Raw genomic sequence first — 22,500 nt, forward strand, 5'->3', positions numbered from 1 at the left:
GTTGGGGCTTTCATCCCACGGTGGATCTTCAAAGTCATCCCCCTCCACGATTTAACGCTAATGCTACAATGCTACGTCTTTAGCTCGTTCAAAAAACCATCCAGAAATGTGGCATGCATCATTTCCCGCACGTCAGAAGAGTTTTCAAAGAGAGGAGCTGCCGGCAGCGCGAGCGTAGACCAGCGAATGGAAAAGCTTTCAGGAACTGGATATGGATGGAGTCACTACTGCGTAACGTCAATCAGTGATAGCGGAGAAGACATTTATTTATGTGAAAACGCCACAGTTTCTTACTTGAGGTCTGGTGCTCTGCTTCGTAACCGCAGCGGAGGGAATGACAAACACACACAAACGACTCTGCTGAAACATCGACCCCAGTCTTTCCACATTCTTCACATCCACCAGTTTATTTTGGAGATGCAGAGTCGGGTCAAAGCGAAACCAGTGCAGGCTTTGGGCAGAACGGCACGCTGGTTCAGGAAACTCTCCTCCAACCTCCCTGATGAAGCAAAACACTGAAGCCGTGGCGCAGATCAGGTGCTGGCACACTGTGCCTCCGTCCCGTTTACGGTCCTTGTCCCCCCCTCCAGGCCCGTTTGTACTCACACTACCTGGGCCTCGGAGAATGCTTCTTGCTGCCTATACGTCATCACGCCGTAACACGTCACACGCATTGATGACGTCATGGCGATGCGTGGCTTTGTTTCCAGATCTTTCCGTAGACCTCTGAGTTTTTGTGCGTCTTGTCGACTGTTTTTGAATCTTTTCATCGACCAAATCTGCAGTAAACACTCCACCTCCGCATCACACCAACGTGAACCTTTCACCGCCATTGTTTTAAATGTCCACGCATGGTCCCTCCTTCTTTTTTCTACGTCCCAACAGGCGCACAGGAAATGACCTCAGAACCGCCGTAGGCCTCGTGCTCGTGCGCACGCTCGTGCTCGTACATGTGCAAACGTGCTTTACTAAAGCCCACCTCTCTCAGACGGGCCGTAGTTATGCGCGGAGCGGTTGCACTCACACTGGTCAAACGCACTAGACTTGACCCGAAAAACCTGTTTTGGCCCCGTGCGGAAGGACAGTGTGAGGCCTGAGTTTGACCCCCCTGGTCTAAGCAGAAAAAGAGAAACGATGATATTAACGGGCTGTTTTGACATCTTGTTTCTGGTCACGGTGTCATTAAAGGGCCATTAACGTGTTTCATAAACACAAAGCAAACGCCAGAGAGTCACCTGGCACGAGGCCATTTCGGTGAGTTTGTCTGGTTCAAAAGCAGCAAGGGAGGATTTATGGTACAGCGTTTTCGTGGCGGGATCGTAACCGAGCTTGACTGTTTGTTGGCTGCAGAACTGGGACGGTTTTGATGGGAACTAATGGTCGAGGACCACAGTTTTTTGAAGGGGCACAAATTTATATAAAACATGTCACCGATGGAAAGATACAACAGCCAACGACCTTCAAGGGAAAGGGATGAAATAAGTAGAATAGAGGGGGGGGAGGCTGGTTTGATGGTTTGATCCATGACAAATACCATCATCAAGTCTGGACGCTGCAGATGAAACGTGACACGCAATGTTCATTTTCCATCTGAGCGACGTTAGATCTCCAATACCTCGAATGGGGGGGAGAGGGGGGGGGGGGGGGTCGGTGCCTCCGAGGTTTTGCGGAGCCATGACGCTACTGACAGCCGATCTTCTTAAACTTTCCCAACTCTGAAACCAAATCCGACTGATCCGCCTTGGACGCCGCTCCGCTGAACGCGCGCTCTCTCTCTCTCTCTCTCTCCCTGCGGTAATCTGGTAATCATCAGACGTACGCCCCACGACCTGCTTTTTTGGTCGCGACCCAGAGATTAAGTAGCCGGGATTTATGAGAGAGAGCGAGCTTTCTCTCTCTGGTGCCACGAGATATTAATCCGCCCTCTTTTCCCCCCTAATTTCAGTCAATTCTCCTCCTTCCCTCTGCTTCTCTTTAAGTCACTTTCTCCCTCCTTAACCCTCTCTCTCGTTTATCCATCCCTCCCTCAGCCTTTGGTAACCGTCTGCGTACGGAGAGCCGCGGTACAGAGGATCTATAGCAGCTCTGTTGACTTTGGCCCCGGCCAGACAGAAAGCCGAGCCTTTAATTTGACTGGTTTCAATATCTGACCCTTAATAAAAACAAATATCTGTGTTTGGAGAGAAAGAAATCACCCCCAATTACTGTCGAGGCGAGGAGGCAGCAAGCACTACTGGATGTGTGTATTTGTGCGCGCAGTCTGGTCCGGGTCAGGCTAAGTCTTCAAATTGACCTGGCTTAGATAAATAAAAAGTGGAAGAATGTATCGAGGAGCGTGGTCTCCTGGTTCAACCTGGGATCAGATGTCTTCTGTGACCGCACGGCTCGGCGTGTGTGTGTGTGTGTCGAACCCTGATTTCTGCAGGAGAGAGTATTTTCCTGAGTCGGGACCAAAAGAGCGAAAGACGTAACCAAAAAATACGTTTCTCGTTTCATCTCTGAGTGTTTTTCTTCGTCTTTATCTCGTTCCTTCCCGGTCGAGCCTCATCTCTGTGCAGCCGGAGTTATCCATCAGTGTCTCACGTTAAATAAACTCCATCAATAAAAAGGTTTTACCCTAAAATTAGAGCCTTGTAAGTGAAGCAGCCTGTGGGTTAGTGAGAGCAGGAGGAATTACGTTTAAGAAGCACAGTGTTTATGTGTGCGGTGTTTACAGCGCATGGAGTCATGGGTGGGTTACTGAATGGGCCTAGCAGGCACAGGGCGAGGGGCCCGTCATAACAAAACAATCGCAGATAGATGCTTAAAGACCACGGACACAAAAAACCCAACTACAAACGACCAAAACGTAAAACTACTCAAAAAATAAATGACAAAATTATTAAAAACAGATGCAAATCCACACAAAAAATGATGAAATTATTCAAAACGGACTCAAAACTCCACAAAAAAATGACAAAATGGTTAAAAACGGACGCAAAACACCTCAAAAATATCACAAAATTATTAAAAAACGATGCAAAACTACACAAAATGTGACAAAATGATTAAAAAACGGATGCAAAACACCTCAAAAATATCACAAAATGATTAAAAACCGATGCAAAACTCAACAAAAAATGACAAAATGATTCAAAACGGACGCAAAACACAAAAGAGCAAAAAACGTAACCAAAAAAATACGTTTCTCGTTTCATCCCCGAGTGTTTTACTTCGTCTTTATCTCGTTCCTTCCCGGTGGAGCCTCATCTCTGTGCAGCCGGAGTTATCCATCAGTGTCTCACGTTAAATAAACTCCATCAATAAAAAGGTTTTACCCTAAAATTAGAGCCTTGTAAGTGAAGCACCCTGTGGGTTAGTGAGAGAAGGAGGAATTACGTTTAAGAAGCACAGTGTTTATGTGTGCGGTGTTTACAGCGCATGGAGTCATGGGTGGGTTACTGAATGGGCCTACCAGGCACAGGGCGAGGGGCCCGTCATCACAAAATGTTGCAACTACAAACGACCAAAACACAAAACTACACAAAAAAAAAGTGACAAAATGATTAAAAAACGATGAAAAACTCCACAAAAAATGACGAAATTATTCAAAACGGATGCAAAACACCTAAAAAAATCACAAAAATATATTAAAAATGGACGTAAAATACCACAGAAAAATTAAAAGAAATTAAAGTGCATGTTTATTTATTTTCAAATTAAAGTGCATGTTTATTTGACAGCTGAGGCTTTTATTTGTGCAATTCCCTTTGATTTCTTTATTATTTTATTGTTTATTTGTTTATTTTTGTTTGTTTATTTCATTGTCAGCTTTAGTCCTCCTGAAAAAAAGTGTTTATGTGATAAAAAGTGTCAGAAGAGAAAGAAAGTAAAGGAACTAAACGTGTAAAAGTGACGGAAACAAATAAAAGAATAAAAACAGGTGAATAAAGTTTGTTTTTAACATGAATGAATGAAAAGAGTCAAAGGTGAGTTTGTTACCTACATGAAGGCTGGAGCAAGAGGCGGAGAGGTTAATGATAGCTGAGCAGGATCCATCTGCGAGCTACGAGGCACACACACACACACACACACACACACACACACACACACACACACACACACACACACACACACACACACACACACACACACACACACACACACACACACACACACACACACACACACACACACACACACACACACACACACACACACACACACACACACACACACACACAAGTTAGCTGGTTAGTCACATTAGCATCACTGTATTCTTTAAGGCGAACATCGTTAAACATCACATGTTACATCAGCGGACACATCAGTGACCCAATCACACACGCACACGCGCACGCACACACACACACACACACGCACGCACGCACGCACGCACGCACGCACGCACGCACGCACGCACACACGCACGCACGCACGCACGCACGCACGCACGCACGCACACACACACACACACATTCAGCAAGAGAAATGCTAGAAAATCTCACATTTAACACAACCTGCCTTTAAACACACGACAAAAAACCTTTCACACCCAAGAGAACGAACACTCACTCACACACACACACACACACACACACACACACACGCACACACAGACACACACACACACACACACACACACACACACACACACACAGACGTACACACACACACACACACACCCAGGTTAGCTGGTTAGTCACAGTAGCATCACTGTATTCTTTAAGGCTAACATCGTTACTCAGTGAACCAATCACACACACACACACACACACACACACACACACACACACACACACACACACTCACACACACACACGTCACTCGTTCCCCTCAAACAGCAACAATTAATCAAAAGCTTTATAAATCACTCTCGTTCCCTGGGAGGTCGCCCTCTCTGAGAAACGCTGTGTCAGCGCTGATCTCAAAAGACAAAGTGTGTATATGAGGTCACGGAGGAGAAGAAGAAGAAGACGACAGGAAGGGCGCGGCTCCAGCGTCAATGAGCGTCAATGACAACAACCTCCACGTGTGCGAACACAAGTTACCAAAAATAAAGAAGTTGGGCTCATAACTGCTGATACTCTTCAGGCTGTCGTTGTGCATCTTTCGTACATTTAACATCGGAAATTAAGGGCGCCCTCCCACTGTGCCTCCGTCCCGTGCCCCGTGCTTTAGGGTCCTTGTCCCCCCCTCCAGGCCCGTTTGTACTCACACTACCTGGGCCTCGGAGAATGCTTCTTGCTGCCTATACGTCATCACGCCGTAACACGTCACACGCATTGATGACGTCATGGCGATGCGTGGCTTTGTTTCCAGATCTTTCCGTAGACCACGGAGTTTTTGTGCGTCTTGTCGACTGATTTTGAATCTTTTCATCGACCAAATCTGCAGTAAACACTCCACCTCCGCATCACACCAACGTGAACCTTTCACCGCCATTGTTTTAAATGTCCGCGCATGGTCCCTCCTTCTTTTTTCTACGTCCCAACAGGCGCACAGGAAATGACCTCAGAACCGCCGTAGGCCTCGTGCTCGTACACGTGCGCACGCTCGTGCTCGTACATGTGCAAACGTGCTTTACTAAAGCCCACCTCTCCCAAACGGGCCGTGGACGGCAAGCGTGCTGCTCCTAGACGTGGTGCGGTTGCACTCACACTGGTCAAAGGAACCCGACTTTAGCTTTGAAATGTGCTCGAGTACGGTACGGAGGCACAGTGGGAGTGCGCCAGACAAATGACAAGAGGAGAGGAGGCAAAGTAGAAGAGAGGTGATAAAGGAGTTGAGACGAAGGAGAGAGGAGACAAAGAGGAGAGGAGACAAGGAGGAGAAGAGACAAGGAAGGAGAGGAGACAAGGAGGAGAGGAGACAAGGAGGAGAGGAGACAAGGAAGGAGAGGAGACAAGGAGGAGAGGAGACAAGGAAGGAGAGGAGACAAGGAAGGAGAGGAGACAAGGAAGGAGAGGAGACAAGGAGGAGAGGAGACAAGGAAGGAGAGGAGACAAGGAAGGAGAGGAGATAAGGAGGAGAGGAGACAAGGAAGGAGAGGAGATAAGGAGGAGAGGAGACAAGGAAGGAGAGGAGACAAGGAAGGAGAGGAGTCAAGGAAGGAGAGGAGACAAGGAAGGAGAGGAGACAAGGAGGAGAGGTGACAAGGAAGGAGAGGAGACAAGGAAGGAGAGGAGACAAGGAAGGAGAGGAGACAAGGAAGGAGAGGAGATAAGGAGGAGAGGAGACAAGGAAGGAGAGGAGACAAGGAGGAGAGGAGATAAAGTGATAAAAGGAAAGGAGGAGAGGAGACAAGGAGGAGAGGAGACAAGGATGAGAGGAGATAAAGTGATAAAAGGAAAGGAGGAGAGGAGACAAGGAGGAGAGGAGGTAAAGTGACGAAAGGAAAGAAGGAGAGGAGACAAGAGAGAAGACAAAGAAGGAGACAGAAGACAAAGGAAGAGAGGAGACGAAGAGGAGAGAACAAGGAGAGGAGAGAAGAGAGGAGACAAAGAAGGAGGGAGGAGATAAATGACAAGAAGAGAGGAGGCAAGAAGGAGAGGAGACAAAAGTGATGAAAGGAAAGGAAGAGAGAAGACAAAGAAGGAGACAGAAGACAAAGGAAGAGAGGAGAGGAGACAAGGAGGAGAGGGGGAATGAAAAGCAGCCTCAGGAGAAAGAGAAGACGTTTAAAAAGGGCAAAGAAAGCGATGATTGAAAGGAAGAACGACAGCAGACGACAGGAGAGGGGGAAAAAGTGGAGAAGGAGAAGAAAAGAAGAGGTGAAGGATGTGAAAGAGAGTCCAGAACAGAAGTGTTGAATCACCGCGGGCTGACAGGAACCACGAGTTTGGGATTCTTTCCCTAAAAAATCACGACTTCTCCGCAAATTCACCGACTTCAGAACAAAAACGGAGCCAATCGGGTGGTTTTTCCACGTTGGAGCCCATTAACGTCAAGTCCTGCACGCTCTTTCCAGCATCCAGCGTCCTGTCGGCACTGACTTCGTGAAGGGCTGACGTTGGTTTTAACACGACACCCGTCCAGAACAGATCTGAACTGGTGATTTACACCTCGTTCAGTTCGTCCACGCACAACAAAAGCATCAAAACAAGGGAGTTCATTCATTCCTTCATTCATTCATTCATCTTCAGCCTCTTGTCCCTGTCAGGGTCTCAGGGGGCTGGAGCCGATCCCAGCTGACATCGGGCGTGAGGCGGGGTCCACCCTGGACAGGACACCAGTCTATCACAGGACACATAGGACACAGGACACACGAGACGGACAGAGACAGACAACCATTCACACCTACGGGTGATTTAGAGTCATCAATGAACCGAACACCTGCACGTCTTTGGACTGTGGGAGGAAACCGGAGAACCCGGAGAAAACCCACGCAGACACGGGGACAACATGCAAACTCCACACAGAAGGGCCCCAGCCAGAATTTGAACCAGCAACCCTCTCGCTGTGAGGCGACAGTGCTGCCCTGTACGGGGTTATGTGACGGGAATGTTTTCTCTTATAATTTCTTAACTAAAACATAATTTTTTCATCCAAATTTGAGATTTTGAACCTGAATTCACCGCTTTATTCTCGATTTCGGCGCTCCCTCTCCTCGTTTACTCTCTAGCCAGCTCGACCCTCTCTCGTTCGACCAGCTAAAAATGACACAATAGGACTTTAAATGACCAAATAGAAAAGTAAAACATCTAAAAATAGATGTAAAACAATTACAAAGAGACGCTAACTTAATAAAAAGAGATGAAAAACAACTACAAGATGACCATAAAGTGAAAAATTCGAGAAAAAAAAAGAAGATTTTAATGATCAAAGAGACACTAAATGACTGAGAATAGACCCCAAACAACTACAAAGACAAAGAGACACTAAATGACTGAAAATAGACCCAAACAACGACTAAATGACTGAAAAGACCCTAACAACTACAAAGAGACACTAAATGACTGAAAATAGACCCCTAACAACTACAAAGAGACACTAAATGACTGAAAATAGACCCAAACACTACAAAGCAGGGGACCATAAATGACTGAAAATAGACCCCAAACAACTACAAAGTGATGAAGACACTAAATGACTGAAAATAGACCCCAAACAACTACAAAGAGACACTAAATGACTGAAAATAGACCCCTAACAACTACAAAGAGACACTAAATGACTGAAAATAGACCCCTAACAACTACAAAGAGACACTTAATGACTGAAAATAGACCCCAAACAACTACAAAGAGACACTAAATGACTGAAAATAGACCCCAAACAACTACAAAGAGACACTAAATGACTGAAAATAGACCCCAAACAACTACAAAGAGACACTTAATGACTGAAAATAGACCCCAAACAACTACAAAGAGACACTAAATGACTGAAAATAGACCCCAAACAACTACAAAGAGACACTAAATGACTGAAAATAGACCCCAAACAACTACAAAGAGACACTAAATGACTGAAAATAGACCCCAAACAACTACAAAGAGACACTAAATGACTGAAAATAGACCCCAAACAACTACAAAGAGACACTAAATGACTGAAAATAGACCCCAAACAACTACAAAGAGACACTTAATGACTGAAAATAGACCCCTAACAACTACAAAGAGACACTAAATGACTGAAAATAGACCCCTAACAACTACAAAGAGACACTAAATGACTGAAAATAGACCCCAAACAACTACAAAGAGACACTAAATGACTGAAAATAGACCCCAAACAACTACAAAGAGACACTAAATGACTGAAAATAGACCCCAAACAACTACAAAGAGACACTAAATGACTGAAAATAGACCCCAAACAACTACAAAGAGACACTAAATGACTGAAAATAGACCCCTAACAACTACAAAGAGACACTAAATGACTGAAAATAGACCCCAAACAACTACAAAGAGACACTAAATGATTGAAAATAGACCCCAAACAACTACAAAGAGACACTAAATGACTGAAAATAGACCCCAAACAACTACAAAGAGACACTAAATGACTGAAAATAGACCCCTAACAACTACAAAGAGACACTAAATGACTGAAAATAGACCCCTAACAACTACAAAGAGACACTAAATGACTGAAAATAGACCCCTAACAACTACAAAGAGACACTAAATGACTGAAAATAGACCCCAAACAACTACAAAGAGACACTAAATGACTGAAAATAGACCCCTAACAACTACAAAGAGACACTAAATGACTGAAAATAGACCCCTAACAACTACAAAGAGACACTAAATGACTGAAAATAGACCCCTAACAACTACAAAGAGACACTAAATGACTGAAAATAGACCCCAAACAACTACAAAGAGACACTAAATGACTGAAAATAGACCCCTAACAACTACAAAGAGACACTAAAGGACTGAAAACAAAAACAAAATGCACATAACAACTAAAAAATGACCCAAAATGACTTTAAAGAAACACACACGACCACGTAGAGAAGAGAAACATGTGAAAAATGCATGCAAAATGAGTATATGTGTGTGTGTGTGTGTGGATGTGTGTGTGTGTGTGTGTGTGTGTGTGTGTGTGTGTGTGTGTGTGTGTGTGTGTGTGTGTGTGTGTGTGTGTGTGTGTGTGTGTGTTCGTTCTTGTGTGTGTAAAAGGTTCTTGTCGTGTGTTTTAAGGCAGCTTGTGTTACGTGTGAGATTTTCTAGCATTTCTCTTGCTGAGTGTGTGTGAGTGTGTGTGTGTGTGTGTGTGTGTGTGTGTGTGTGTGTGTGTGTGTGTGTGTGTGTGTGTGTGTGTGTGTGTGTGTGTGTGTGTGTGTGTGTGTAACTAGAGAAATCTGAACAGGGATTAGTCCGATTTGAAAATAGTTTCCATGTTCCTCCGGCAGCGAGGATGAAAAGTGAACGTCTTAAACTTTGGAGAGAATGTTAATGATTGGTGACGAGCGCAGGTCTCGCGGTCGCCCCGGTAACCACCGACCACAGAGACGGTTGCCATGTCATCATGTCAGAGCATGTTTATTTATGCTGCTGGTACCACTGAACGAACACACACACACACACACACACACACACACACACACACACACACACACACACACACACACACACACACACACACACACACACACACACACACACACACACACACACACACACACACACACACACACACACACACACACACACAGACGAAGATACAGACACACACACACACACACACGAAGATACACACACACACACACAAACACATACACGCAGACACAGGCGAAGATACAGACACACACAAACACACACACACAGATGAAGATACAGACACACACAAACACACACACACAGACACACACACATACACACAAACGCACACACACATACACACACACACGCACACACACAAAAACACAGTCAGACGAAGATACAGACACACACAGATTCAGACTCCCCTTTTTAATCAGTCCCCACAACTGTACCAATGCCCTAACACACGCACACACCCACACACTCACACACTCACACACACACACACTCACACACTCACACACTCACACACTCACACACTCACACACTCACACACACACACACACACACACACACACACACACACACACACAGATGTTCCCTGTGGAAAAATGAGCGTTTCATATTTGCCCTTTACACCCCAAAGCCACATTTTACGCAGTCACACACAGATAAACAAGCATCAACAGAAATGTCAGGACACACACACACAGACACACACACACACACACGCACACACACACACACGCATTAGGAAAATCACTGGATCATTGGGTATTAAACCACTCACAGTCAGCTCGGCTGTGACGAAGAGCAACTGGGGAACAAAAGTTCATCTGAGGTGTTTCTTCCTCTAAACGAAGCAGCGGCGTCGTTTTTACGACATTAACGTTTTCTGTTAATAAATTCGACCCCTGTGACATCATCTATTGATTATCAATCAATAGTGTTATACTACCTGCCCTGAGCTTTGTCTTTCAGGCAGTGCAGACGTCTGACTGATTATTTCAAACTCCATTTTTGACGCTAGGCGACACGGTGGAACAGGGGTTAGCACTGTCGCCTCACAGCGAGAGCGTACGAATCCTAGCTGGGGCCCTTCTGTGTGGAGTTTGCGTGTTCTCCCCGTGTCTGCCGGTAGCTGATAACGGCAAGCGGGGATGTGACTGTGACATGTGCTAATACGGACGCCACAACAACACGGGGAAGTAGAGTAGACACTTTTATCCAGTGGTGAAGTAGAACGCAGCGCAGCAAATGATGTCCGCGCATGGTCCCTCCTTCGTCCCAACAGGCGCACAGGAAATGACGTCAGAACCGCCGTAGGCCTCGCGCTCGTACACGTGCGCACGCTCGTGCTCGTACATGTGCAAACGTGCTTTACAAAAGCCCACCTCTCCCAAACGGGCCATGGACGGCAAGCATGTCGCAGCTAGACGCGGTACGGTTGCACTCACACTGGTCAAAGGAACTAGGCTTTACCCGCGGAACCTGTTAGGGCACGGTACGGAGGCACAGTGTGAGCGCGCCCTGAGTGGATAAATGTGTCAGGATCCATGACCTGTCAGGCTGTTCCCTCTTCCTCCCTCTGTCTGTAATTCCCTGCATGTGTCTTTCCCGTCTGATTGCTGGTCGGCGTGGTTCCGCCCATCTGTGGTTGCAGCATAACGAGCCTGATGTGGGAAACATTTGGCGCCAGACCGTTGATCTCGATTACGTGGTAACTTCTCGTCGGTTGGCTCCCGTTTCTCGTTTGATTGCACTTTCGCTCCGTGTTCCCTTGTTCTTTCCCTTTGTAGTTTCCTGAGATCCTGTTCCCTTTGTCCACATCCCCGATGGTGCGTCCGTCACCCGTTCCTGTTCCCCTCGACCGCCTCGCTCGTCATCCTTCGTAGTTTACCTTTTCCCCTGTCATTGAATCCCTTTGTTTTTGTTATTGTATATTTGTTTAGTACCCGACTCGGTGTCCTTGTCTGCAGTCCCTCTGTGTTATTTCCTGTACCGTTCCTGACAAAATGTGTATACATCCGCTGCTGAAAATAGTCCCGACAACAAATGACCTACTGACTTGCTTTCGAAATGTCTCAGGAGGAAACAGACAGGGCAGGGAGGTCAACATGCTCTCGTCAGGGGACACACTCAGTGTAACGGTCGTGATCGGGTCTTTTGTTGCCCTACCTGGTCGGGCACGAGCGGCTCCTCGTCATCGATGTCGATAAAAACCTCCCCGGAGATGAACCGCGACGGCTCGCCTGCACAAACGAAACAGCAGAGACACATTTTCAACAACCAGAATCCCCTTTTTTCTCTTTCACACGTTCATTCGTTCGCGTCTTACGTCTCCAGCCCTCCTCCTCCTCCCCCTCTCCGTCCGCCGCTGCTCGCTCCTCCTCCAGGACGCACCGGTACTCCTCCAGGGATCGGACGGTGCACTGACCGACCACCGGCTTCCTGCCGAACTGGCGGTTGTCGATGACTTTGATGACGATCGGCGGCATGTAGAGCTCCTCGCAGGGGAGTCTCTGCGGAGAGATGGAGGGAATAAAGAGAATTCATTCATTACATCTGCAGCCGCTTGTCCCTGTCGGGGTCGCGGGGGGCTGGAGCCGATCTAAGCTGACATTGGGCTTGAGGCGGGGTCCACCCTGGACAGGACGCCAGTCTATCACAGGACACATAGAGACGTACAGAGACAGACAACCATTCACACCTACGGGTGATTTAGAGTCATCAATGAACCGAACACCTGCACGTCTTTGGACTGTGGGAGGAAACCGGAGAACCCGGAGAAAACCCACGCAGACACGGGGAGAACATGCAAACTCCACACAGAAGGGCCCCAGCCCGGATTCGAACCAGGAACCCTCTTGTTCCTGGTTCGAAGAGAATAAGCTGCTTTTTTTTTTATGCACTTTGGACGCAGTTTCCTGATGGTTCTGATCGGCTGTTGGTGTTTCTATCATCAAATCGCTCTGAAAGCAATCTCAACGCTATCGTTCACCCGTGTCGTTGTCGTCATAGTTGCGGCGTCGACTCCGCCATCTACTTGTTGGAGCAACTATAGTTCTTGGTGAGGTTTGCCCTTTAATTGAGCGGATCGTCTGATATCCGGGCACGTGTCCGGAGAACCCGGAGAGAACCAACGCAGACACGGGGAGAACATGCACACTCCACACAGAAGAGCCCCAGCCGGGATTCAAACCAGGAACCCTCTTGCTGTGAGGCGATAGGGCCCCAGAAAAAGGAAAGAAGACGAGACGTATAAAAAAAGAGATCCCGACCAACGGCGGGCTCTAATTGGTCATGCCGTCTGCTCATCTGACGCTGATCGGCTGTGGCGGCTGACTATCTGAAGCTGATTGGTCACGCCTTTGTTGCAGTCCAATCAGGGCGTCGTTACACCTCGGCTGACCCCTCCCACGCTCTGAACCCAGCGATTTACACTGATTTGATCTTTGTGAGGAAATCAGGACGCAGAAAAAGATCTCAGGTTACGATTTAACGTGAATGTTTGTGTAAAGTGTCAACGCGAAAAGTAAAGTTTATATAAACGACGACGCAGCTTAACTCAGATCACTTTAGAAGAGAAGAAGAAGAAGAACTTTTATTAATCCTTTAAGGGGAAATTCAACTTTTTCACTCTGTTATTATTCATGTCACACACACACACACACACACACACACACACACACACACACACACACACACACACACACACACACACACACACACACACACACACACACACACACGACCTATATACATGCAATTAATGGAGAGATGTCAGAGCGAGGGGGCTGCCAATGGATCAGCGCCCCGAGCAGTTGGGGGTTCGGTGCCTTGCTCAACAGCACCTCAGCAGTGCCCAGGAGATGAACTGGCACCTCTCCAGCCACCAGTCCACGCTCCATTCATGGTCCACACAGGGACTCGAACCGGCAACCCTCCGGTTCCCAGCAGAGTCACCTATGGACTGAGCTACTGCCACCCCGAGGAGAGCATGTACAAATTAGATTTTTACACCACAAAAATATGACAAAATGACTAAAAACAGACATAAAACACCACAAAAACAAGACAAAACGACTATAAACAGTTGAAAACACCACAAAAACACGACAAAACGACAAAAAAATTGCGAAAACACCACAAAAATGAGACAAAACGACTAAAAACATTACAACTTTATCAAAAACAGACGCAAAACACCACAAAAACATGACAAAACGACTAAAAACAGATGAAAACACCACAAAAACATGGCTAAATTACCAAAAACAGACGCAAAACACCAAAAAAAGACCCAAAGAAAGATGGAAAACAGGATCTTTCAGCACAACAGAAGAAACACCACGACAAGAACAAGGACCTGCACTGATTAGGTTCAACGTTACACATCTGGAGAGAAGGAAAACATGCACGTTTGGAGTCTTTGAATATTGAGTTTGACCCTTAACTTTGTCCCAGTTTTTAAATTTGGGCCACTGTGAATTGGAGTTTGACACCGCTGCTCTAAACTAAAGTATCTAAACTATCTAAACTCTGTGTCCAAGAGGGAAAGAAGCAGCATCTTTCATATAAAAGCATAAAAAATCCAAAATAATCTTTCTATAAAAAGGGACATTTGTGCGCCTCACCTTGTTTCTCCAGCTCAGGGGAAAAACATGTGTGTAACTTTAATTAATTTAACCTCTCTGGCTTTAAAAAAGGCTTAAGTGGGTACGATGACGCTAAACGTACACACTAACTAACCTGAGAGCGCGCTAACATCAGACGCTTCAGAGAGTTGCATTTAAGGAAACTATGCACATGACATTTCCTTATGCCCCCATGGCACACACACTTACGCACACACTTACGCACACACTTACGCACACACTTACGCACTCGACTTAAGGCCTTAACATTGTTAACATTAAATGCTTGGACCGGGTTCAGGGGCGGCGTTTAAGGGGAAAGTACGTGCATGTTTCCACGGTCCGGTTCGAGGCCGTCACACTCCCGCGGTGGTCAACGCAGGGCCTTAATCTTGTTAACATTAAACTGCAGGGATGTGTGTTTCCATACTCCAGTTAAAGCTGTCATAATAAAACGCAGAGGCGATCGACTTCAGACCTTAATATTGTTAACATTCAACTCTGAGACTCGGAAAAACGTGCGTAACGTTTCCATATTTTAAGGTTTTTGTAAGAAAACACTGGATGTGATGGCATCAAAGTGGGAATAGACGCACAGAGGACACAGTTTTATATCCTGACTGTGTTTGGTTTTATGGTTTTGTGTCGATCAAGGTAATAAAAACAAGTTAAAGTGACAAAGTATAAGCGTAAATAGTGTATACATATATACTGTGATTAAGTACTGATAACGAATGATGTCGTCTGTATCAATTTGGCAAAATAGAAATACCAAATGTACATTGTAGGATATGATGTAGTAAGACGGTGTAACATATTAAGATAGTATGATTTATAACAGTATAGTTTACGATATATGTGATAATAATGTATGAGTGTGGTCTTTACCTACCCTGTAAAGTGTCCTGAGATAACTTTTGTTATTTACCCTGTTTACACGCCAACGCACCCGGGTGAAAACGGAAAAGTATTTCATCCGATGTGCGTTTCGTTTAGACGGCAACGGCGTGTTTGGGCCTTAAAAGTGCAAAAAAGTGAAACCACCCTCCAGAGTGGGAACTAAAAAAACTCTCCAGCGTTGTGTTTGCGTGTAAAGGTAGAAACACTAAAGTAAGCTCTGCTCACGCTGGCTCACGTCGCGTACGTGTTTTCGTAACATCCGTGTCAGGACGTTTCTACGCATGCACCAGCTCTGGGTGCTGCTGTGTGGCAGCACTTCACAGCTCCACCTACACACCTGACGTGGATTGGATTTCACACATTTTTTTGTCACCGTATGCACGCGGACTTCCCCCCAAAGTCGCTCGTCTAAACACAGAATAAAAAGTGAGAACGCAACGCCACTTTTATGTTTCCTTTCTTGATGGTCTTTCTCTAAAAGGGCCTCAGAACAGAACCAAAGAGGAGCTGTCTGACCTGAGAGATCCAGCTCTGTGTTGTGATAGACTGGCGTCCTGTCCAGGGTGGACCCCGCCTCACGCCCGATGTCAGCTGGGATCGGCTCCAGCCCCCCCTCGACCCGGACAGGGACAAGCGGTTGAAGATGAATGAATGAACGAATGATTGAACCAGCTCTGGGTGCTGTTGTGTGGTAGTGCTTCACAGCTCCACCTAGATCCTGACGTGCACACTTTTGTGTCAACGCCCCTTTCTAGAACGTGTTTCCTTTCTAGATTGTCTTCGTCTAAACAGGGCCTGAGATTGATCGGCAGGAACCTCCTAGAAACTCATTCATTCATTCATTCATTCATCTTCAACCTCTTGTCCCTGTCGGGGTCGCTGGGGGGCTGGAGCCGATCCCAGCTGGCATCGGGCGTGAGGCGGGGTCCACCCTGGACAGGACGCCAGTCTATCACAGGACACATAGAGACGAACAGAGACAGACAACCATTCACACCTACGGGTGATTTAGAGTCATCAATGAACCCAACACCTGCACGTCTTTGGACTGTGGGAGGAAACCGGAGAACCCGGAGAAAACCCACGCAGACACAGGGACAACATGCAAACTCCACACAGAAGGGCCCCAGCCGGGAACCCTGCTAACCACCGTCCCACCGTGTCGCATCTCCTAGAACCTCTCGTGATGTAAATGAGCAATTACAGAAGACAAATGATTAATCTGAGGGAGTGATTTCTCAAAAACAGCTCTCCAAAGGACTGATTCACTTCAACGGTCCCGTCAAACCCGTCTCCAAAGGACTGATTCACTTCAACGGTCCCGTCAAACCCGTCTCCAAAGGACTGATTCACTTCAACGGTCCCGTCAAACAAATGTTCTGGGGTATGTTTCAGCATCAAAAGAAATCCACGACCGCACAATAACCAGTTAAAAGATACCACATGTCCAGTTTATTTGCAGTTGTTAGAAGCGGCGTCTCATTGTTTTTATTCTCCAGCAACTTTCATAACTCTTTATTTTCATGAGTAAGCTTTGACCCGTTCTTCCCCCCCTGAAAGTCGCCACAGCTTGAGCCTTTTGGGTGCCACATAAACTGTCGTCTGTAATCGCAGTTTACTGCGGTTTAATCTGCGGTAAAGAATCAGAGGAGCCAATAGTTGTGAGTCACACAAGTAACTGGAAGAACCGAAAACAACTCCAGACGTTTAAGAGCATCGCTGCAGCAGGAAGTGGCTCGTATCAGCCTTTAATTTGAGTAAGAAGTATAAAAAGAACAAAATATTAGTAAATATTATTGCATTGTTTTTCTATATTTGTGCAAATCTGTTTATTTGCAAATTAAACTGCACATTTATTTTGATGATTGAGGCATCTGTTTCTTTACTGTTACATTTATTAATACATTTATTTATATTTTGATCAAAGTATTTATCTCTTAAAACTGCAGCTTTAGTCCTCCGTACAGAAATGTACAAATGCACAAAAATGTGCCAAAATTACTAAAAACAGACGCAAAACACAACAAAAAGATAACAAAACGACTAAAAAATGATGAAAACAGCATAAAAATGTGACAAAACAACTAAAAACAGACGCAAAACACCACAAAAATGTGCCAAAATTACTAATAACAGACGCAAAACGCAACAAAAAGATAACAAAACGACTAAAAAATGATGAAAACAGCATAAAAATGTGACAAAACAACTAAAAACAGACGCAAAACACCACAAAAAGATAACAAAACGACTAAAAACAGATGAAAACAGCTTAAAAAGATGACAAAACGACTAAAAACAGATGAAAACACCATAAAAATGTGACAAAGTTACTAATAACAGACGCAAAACACAACAAAAAGATGACAAAACGACTAAAACAGATGAAAACACCATAAAAATGTGACAAAATTACTAATAACAGACGCAAAACACAACAAAAAGATGACAAAACGACTAAAAACAGATGAAAAAAACACAAAAACATCACAAAACGACTAAAAAATGATGAAAACAGCATAAAAAGATGATAAAACGACTAAAAACTGACGCAAAACTGACGCAAAACTGACGCAAAACGGCCAAAAGAAAGATGGAAACAGGAGCTTTCAGCACAACAGAAGAAACACCACGACAAGAACAAGGACCTGCACCGTTCAAGTCCGCGCGTGTTTCTCCCACCCGGAGACGCCGGCGTCGTAAACGTCAGAGCTGAAAATCCCCGCGTTCAGCTGAAAGAGCCTCTCCCTGTAGTTGGCTGTGGGTGCAGAAACTCTTAGCTGAACCTTTCTGGGTCTCTCCTCTTACTGACTTTTATGTTTTTCAGGGGTGAAATAAGTGGATCAGACTGAGAAGAGGAAAATGCGACAGTTGATTTGTTTTTGGAGACACTTTTAAAATTCGATTGAATTTGACTTATTGACTTATTTGATGTGAAGGAGTTCAAGTGCCTCGGGATCACGTTCACGAGTGAGGGGACGATGGAGCGTGAGTTTGGCCGGAGAATCGGAGCAGCGGGGGCGGTGCTGCAGTCGCTCTACCGCACCGTTGTGATGAAAAGAGAGCTGAGGAAGACAAAGCTCTGGATCTACCGCTCAGTCCTGGTTCCTACCCTCACCTGTGGTCATGAAAGCTGGGTCAGGACCCAAAGAACCAGGTCGCGGGTACAAGCGGCCGAAATGTGTTTTCTCAGGAGGGGGGCTGGGGTCTCCCTTAGAGAGAGGGGGCTGGAGTCATGCATGCGATTAAGAGAAGATTTCCTCTCTTCTGGAGGAAGAGAAGGAACAGTAGAGTCCATTATTGCAGCTTCACTGATGAAGATAAACGACTGACGTTAAACCACATCACAGCAGAGCTCTCATTAGCCACCAGCCTTTCACACTGATTACGTGTGTGTGCGTGTGTGTGCGTGTGTGTGTGTGTGTGTACAGTACAGTCAGTGTGTCTCCGCGTTCTCACCACGTCGAGGACGAGAGTGTTGACGTCGAAGTTGGGCTTCTTCTTCATGCTGCGGATGACGCAGCTCTGGACCACGACGCCGCCGCACTCCACCTGCAGGCTCGGGGAGGTGACGCTCGCCATCTGGAAGCTCTTCAGGTTGCGGACGCCCCACGCTAAGATCTGACAGAGGGGACAGGAAGTCTTTGCTCATCACAACTGTGGCACTTTAAATTTGATTGTTTTGTTTGATTAAATCCCAAAGAAATTCATTCAGACGACAGCAATCACTGCGCTTACATGCACATCAGTAACCCGAAAATGGTCTTTGCCCGGTTAAGGGAATAATCGAAGTTTCCCACATATACATGCAAGGGGGTTGAATAGGAAGATAACAACCAACATACAGCTGGTCAGAACGCAGCTTTTTTCTGGTTCCCGTTTTGTCAAAATCATAAACGGGGGGGAAAATGGCCGACTTTAGGGCAGAATCGCGACAGAAATGGGTCTGGGGGGGGAAAATGGCCGACTTTTGGGCAGAATTGCGACAGAAATGGGTCTTGGGGGAGAAAATGGCCGACTTTTGGGCAGAATTGCGACAGAAATGGGTCTTGGGGGGGGGGATGGCCGACTTTTGGGAAGAATTACGACAGAAACGGGTCTTTGGGGGAGAAAATGGCCGACTTTTGGGAAGAATTGCGACAGAAATGGGTCTTTGGGGGAGAAAATGGCCGACTTTTGGGCAGAATCGCGACAGAAATGGGTCTTTCGGGGAGAAAATGGCCGACTTTAGGGCAGAATCGCGACAGAAATGGGTCTGGGGGGGGAAAATGGCCGACTTTTGGGCAGAATTACGACAGAAACGGGTCTTTCGGGGAGAAAATGGCCGACTTTTGGGCAGAATCGCGACAGAAATGGGTCTGGGGGGGGAAAATGGCCGACTTTTGGGCAGAATTACGACAGAAATGGGTCTTTCGGGGAGAAAATGGCCGACTTTTGGGCAGAATCGCGACAGAAATGGGTCTGGGGGGGGAAAATGGCCGACTTTTGGGCAGAATTGCGACAGAAATGGGTCGGGGGGGGGGAATGGCCGACGTTTGGGCAGAATTACAAAAGAACCCGGTCTTCGGGGGGAAAATGGCCGACTTTGGGGCAGAATTACAACAGAAACAGGTCTTCGGAGGGAAAATGGCCGACTTTTGGGCAGAATTACGACAGAAACTGGCCTTCTTGGTTGTGATGTTTGTTGCCGTGGCGAAGTCCTCCGTCCTCTGAAGGGCCAACTTCCCTTGTCTAGGTCTGTAAACCGGCGTTTCTTTTTTTTCAGAATTTACCCGGGGTACGGTGTTTACGGAGTTCAAGTACCCCGGGATCATGTTCACGAGTGAAAGCAGCGGTCATCGTAAATGTTACTGGTACCTCGATGGCGGTTCTCTGCAGAACTGGTTTGATTCCCTGAGGAACCACGAAGACGTTGGGCTCTCTCTGAGGGGGCGGGTGCGGGAGGTCCGACTCCTCCGGCTGCCAATAGGAAACGCAGGACAGTGATGTCATCAACAGGAGACACAGGTAGAAAACATTGGTTTATACATCTATGCTGTGTTTATTGTATGCGTCGTACCCATTCCTGCAGGTTTTCAGAGAGGAATCCTGGGAACATCAGCTGAGGACATGGAAGAAAAACAGAAAAGACAAAAAAAGAGCAGTGAAATGAAAAAATTTGCTAAAAGTAAAAGATCAGCGGAGAAATTACAGACGTCAAATCACATATTCTGCACACGTTTCACCAGAGACATGCATGAAAAAGAAGGATTCCTTTATTAGTCCCACTCTATTATTATCATTATTAATGTTACACACACACACACACACACACACACACACACACACACACACACACACACACACACACACACACACACACACACACACACACACACACACACACACACACACACACACACACACACACACACACACACACACACACACACACACACACACACACACACACACACACACACACACACACACACAGGACCTATATACATGCAATTAATGGAGAGATGTCAGAGCTCAACAGCACCTCGGCGGTGCCCAGGAGATGAACTGGCACCTCTCCAGCAACCAGTCCACGCTCCATTAATGGTCCACACAGGGACTCGGACCGACGACCCTCCGGTTCCCAGCCAAGTCACCTATGGACTGAGCTACTGGCGCCCAAATGAATACGTGCTAATTTTGTCCTGATTTTGGTTTGATATCATGAGGTTTTGTTGCTTGTGAATATGGAGGACTAAAGCTGACATTATAACATTCATTCATTCATTCATTCATCTTCAGCCGCTTGTCCCTGTCGGGGTCACGAGCAGGTTCCACCCTGGACAGGACGCCAGTCTATCACAGGACACATAGAGACGAACAGAGACAGACAACCATTCACACCTACGGGTGATTTAGAGTCATCAATGAACCGAACACCTGCACGTCTTTGGACTGTGGGAGGAAACCGGAGAACCCGGAGAAAACCCACGCAGACACGGGGAGAACACGCAAACTCCACACAGAAGAGCCCCAGATGAACAAAAACCACTACAGCCACGGCGGTCGGTGGGGTTTTACCTCGTCTAGAACGTGGGTGGAGGTGATGACGTCTCCCTGTGGGTGACACAGTGTTACGACCCGGCTCATGGGGAGAAGGGAAACAACATGAACCAGAATGTTTTTGGGTAAAATAGCAAGTTATTTATTTGCAGGATTCAGGACATGTTTGGTTCGAGGAGACGCTGCACCGATCAAACCACCGGCAGAACCAGGAAGTAGGCGGGTCTCGTGCACACGGGTTCGGTTTTAAGAGGTTGAACATGAACGAAAGAGGGAAGGGAAGTGGGAAAAATCAGAAAGTAAATGATAAACTGACCTCTTGACCCGGCATGTGGTGGACCGCGGGCTGCAGACGCAAAACGGAGAGATCAACACAGGTTTGGAAATAGTGAAAAGAAAGAAGAGTAAAGAGATCGGAAGAAAGATAAGCAGAAGAAGTACGTGGAGCTGAGAGCGGACGCTTGACCTCTGACCTTTTCTCTACGAATGAGCTCGAAGGCGGCCAGCAGCTCGCCGGCGCTCTTGTCCCCGCGGTGGATCGGGAACCAGGCGAGGCGGGGGGAGGAGGTCAGGGTGGGCTGGCACACACAGCGGCCCATGAACTCATCTGCGCCCTGCACATTTCAAACACACACATACAGACACATGCTATTCATTCTTTACATATTAGGGCGCACTCCCACTGTGCCTCCGTACCGTGCCCCAGGACGTTTCACGGGTAAAGTCTGGTTCCTTTGACCAGTGTGAGTGCAACCGTACCGCGCCTAGGAGCGGCACGCTTGCACTCACGCAGAAAGAAAGACAGAAAGACAGACAGACAGACAGACAGACAGACAGACAGACAGACAGACAGGCAGGCAGGCAGACAGACAGACAGACAGACAGACAGACAGACAGACAGACAGACAGACAGAAAGAGACAAAAAGAAAGAAAGACA

The 22,500-nt window shown here is 46.5% G+C and overlaps 1 protein-coding gene across 1 annotated transcript in view; it reads right to left on the reverse strand.

Annotated features, from left to right (window-relative positions):
• LOC310966259 (dysferlin-like) overlaps positions 1-22,500 on the reverse strand; it is a gene marked incomplete at its 5' end in the record, with an annotated part of 62,246 nt that overhangs the window by 34,787 nt on the left and 4,959 nt on the right. The window contains 8 exons of the mRNA XM_083940839.1: positions 12,162-12,235; positions 12,322-12,505; positions 18,980-19,141; positions 20,378-20,479; positions 20,580-20,621; positions 21,581-21,616; positions 21,879-21,908; positions 22,036-22,176. Coding sequence (XP_083796965.1) covers positions 12,162-12,235; positions 12,322-12,505; positions 18,980-19,141; positions 20,378-20,479; positions 20,580-20,621; positions 21,581-21,616; positions 21,879-21,908; positions 22,036-22,176 — 771 coding nt within the window. The remainder of the gene's footprint in view (positions 1-12,161; positions 12,236-12,321; positions 12,506-18,979; positions 19,142-20,377; positions 20,480-20,579; positions 20,622-21,580; positions 21,617-21,878; positions 21,909-22,035; positions 22,177-22,500) is intronic.

The sequence above is a fragment of the Echiichthys vipera genome (genome assembly GCF_963691815.1).
Source record: "Echiichthys vipera genome assembly, contig: SCAFFOLD_86, whole genome shotgun sequence".
NCBI classification, from domain to species: domain Eukaryota; kingdom Metazoa; phylum Chordata; class Actinopteri; order Perciformes; family Trachinidae; genus Echiichthys; species Echiichthys vipera.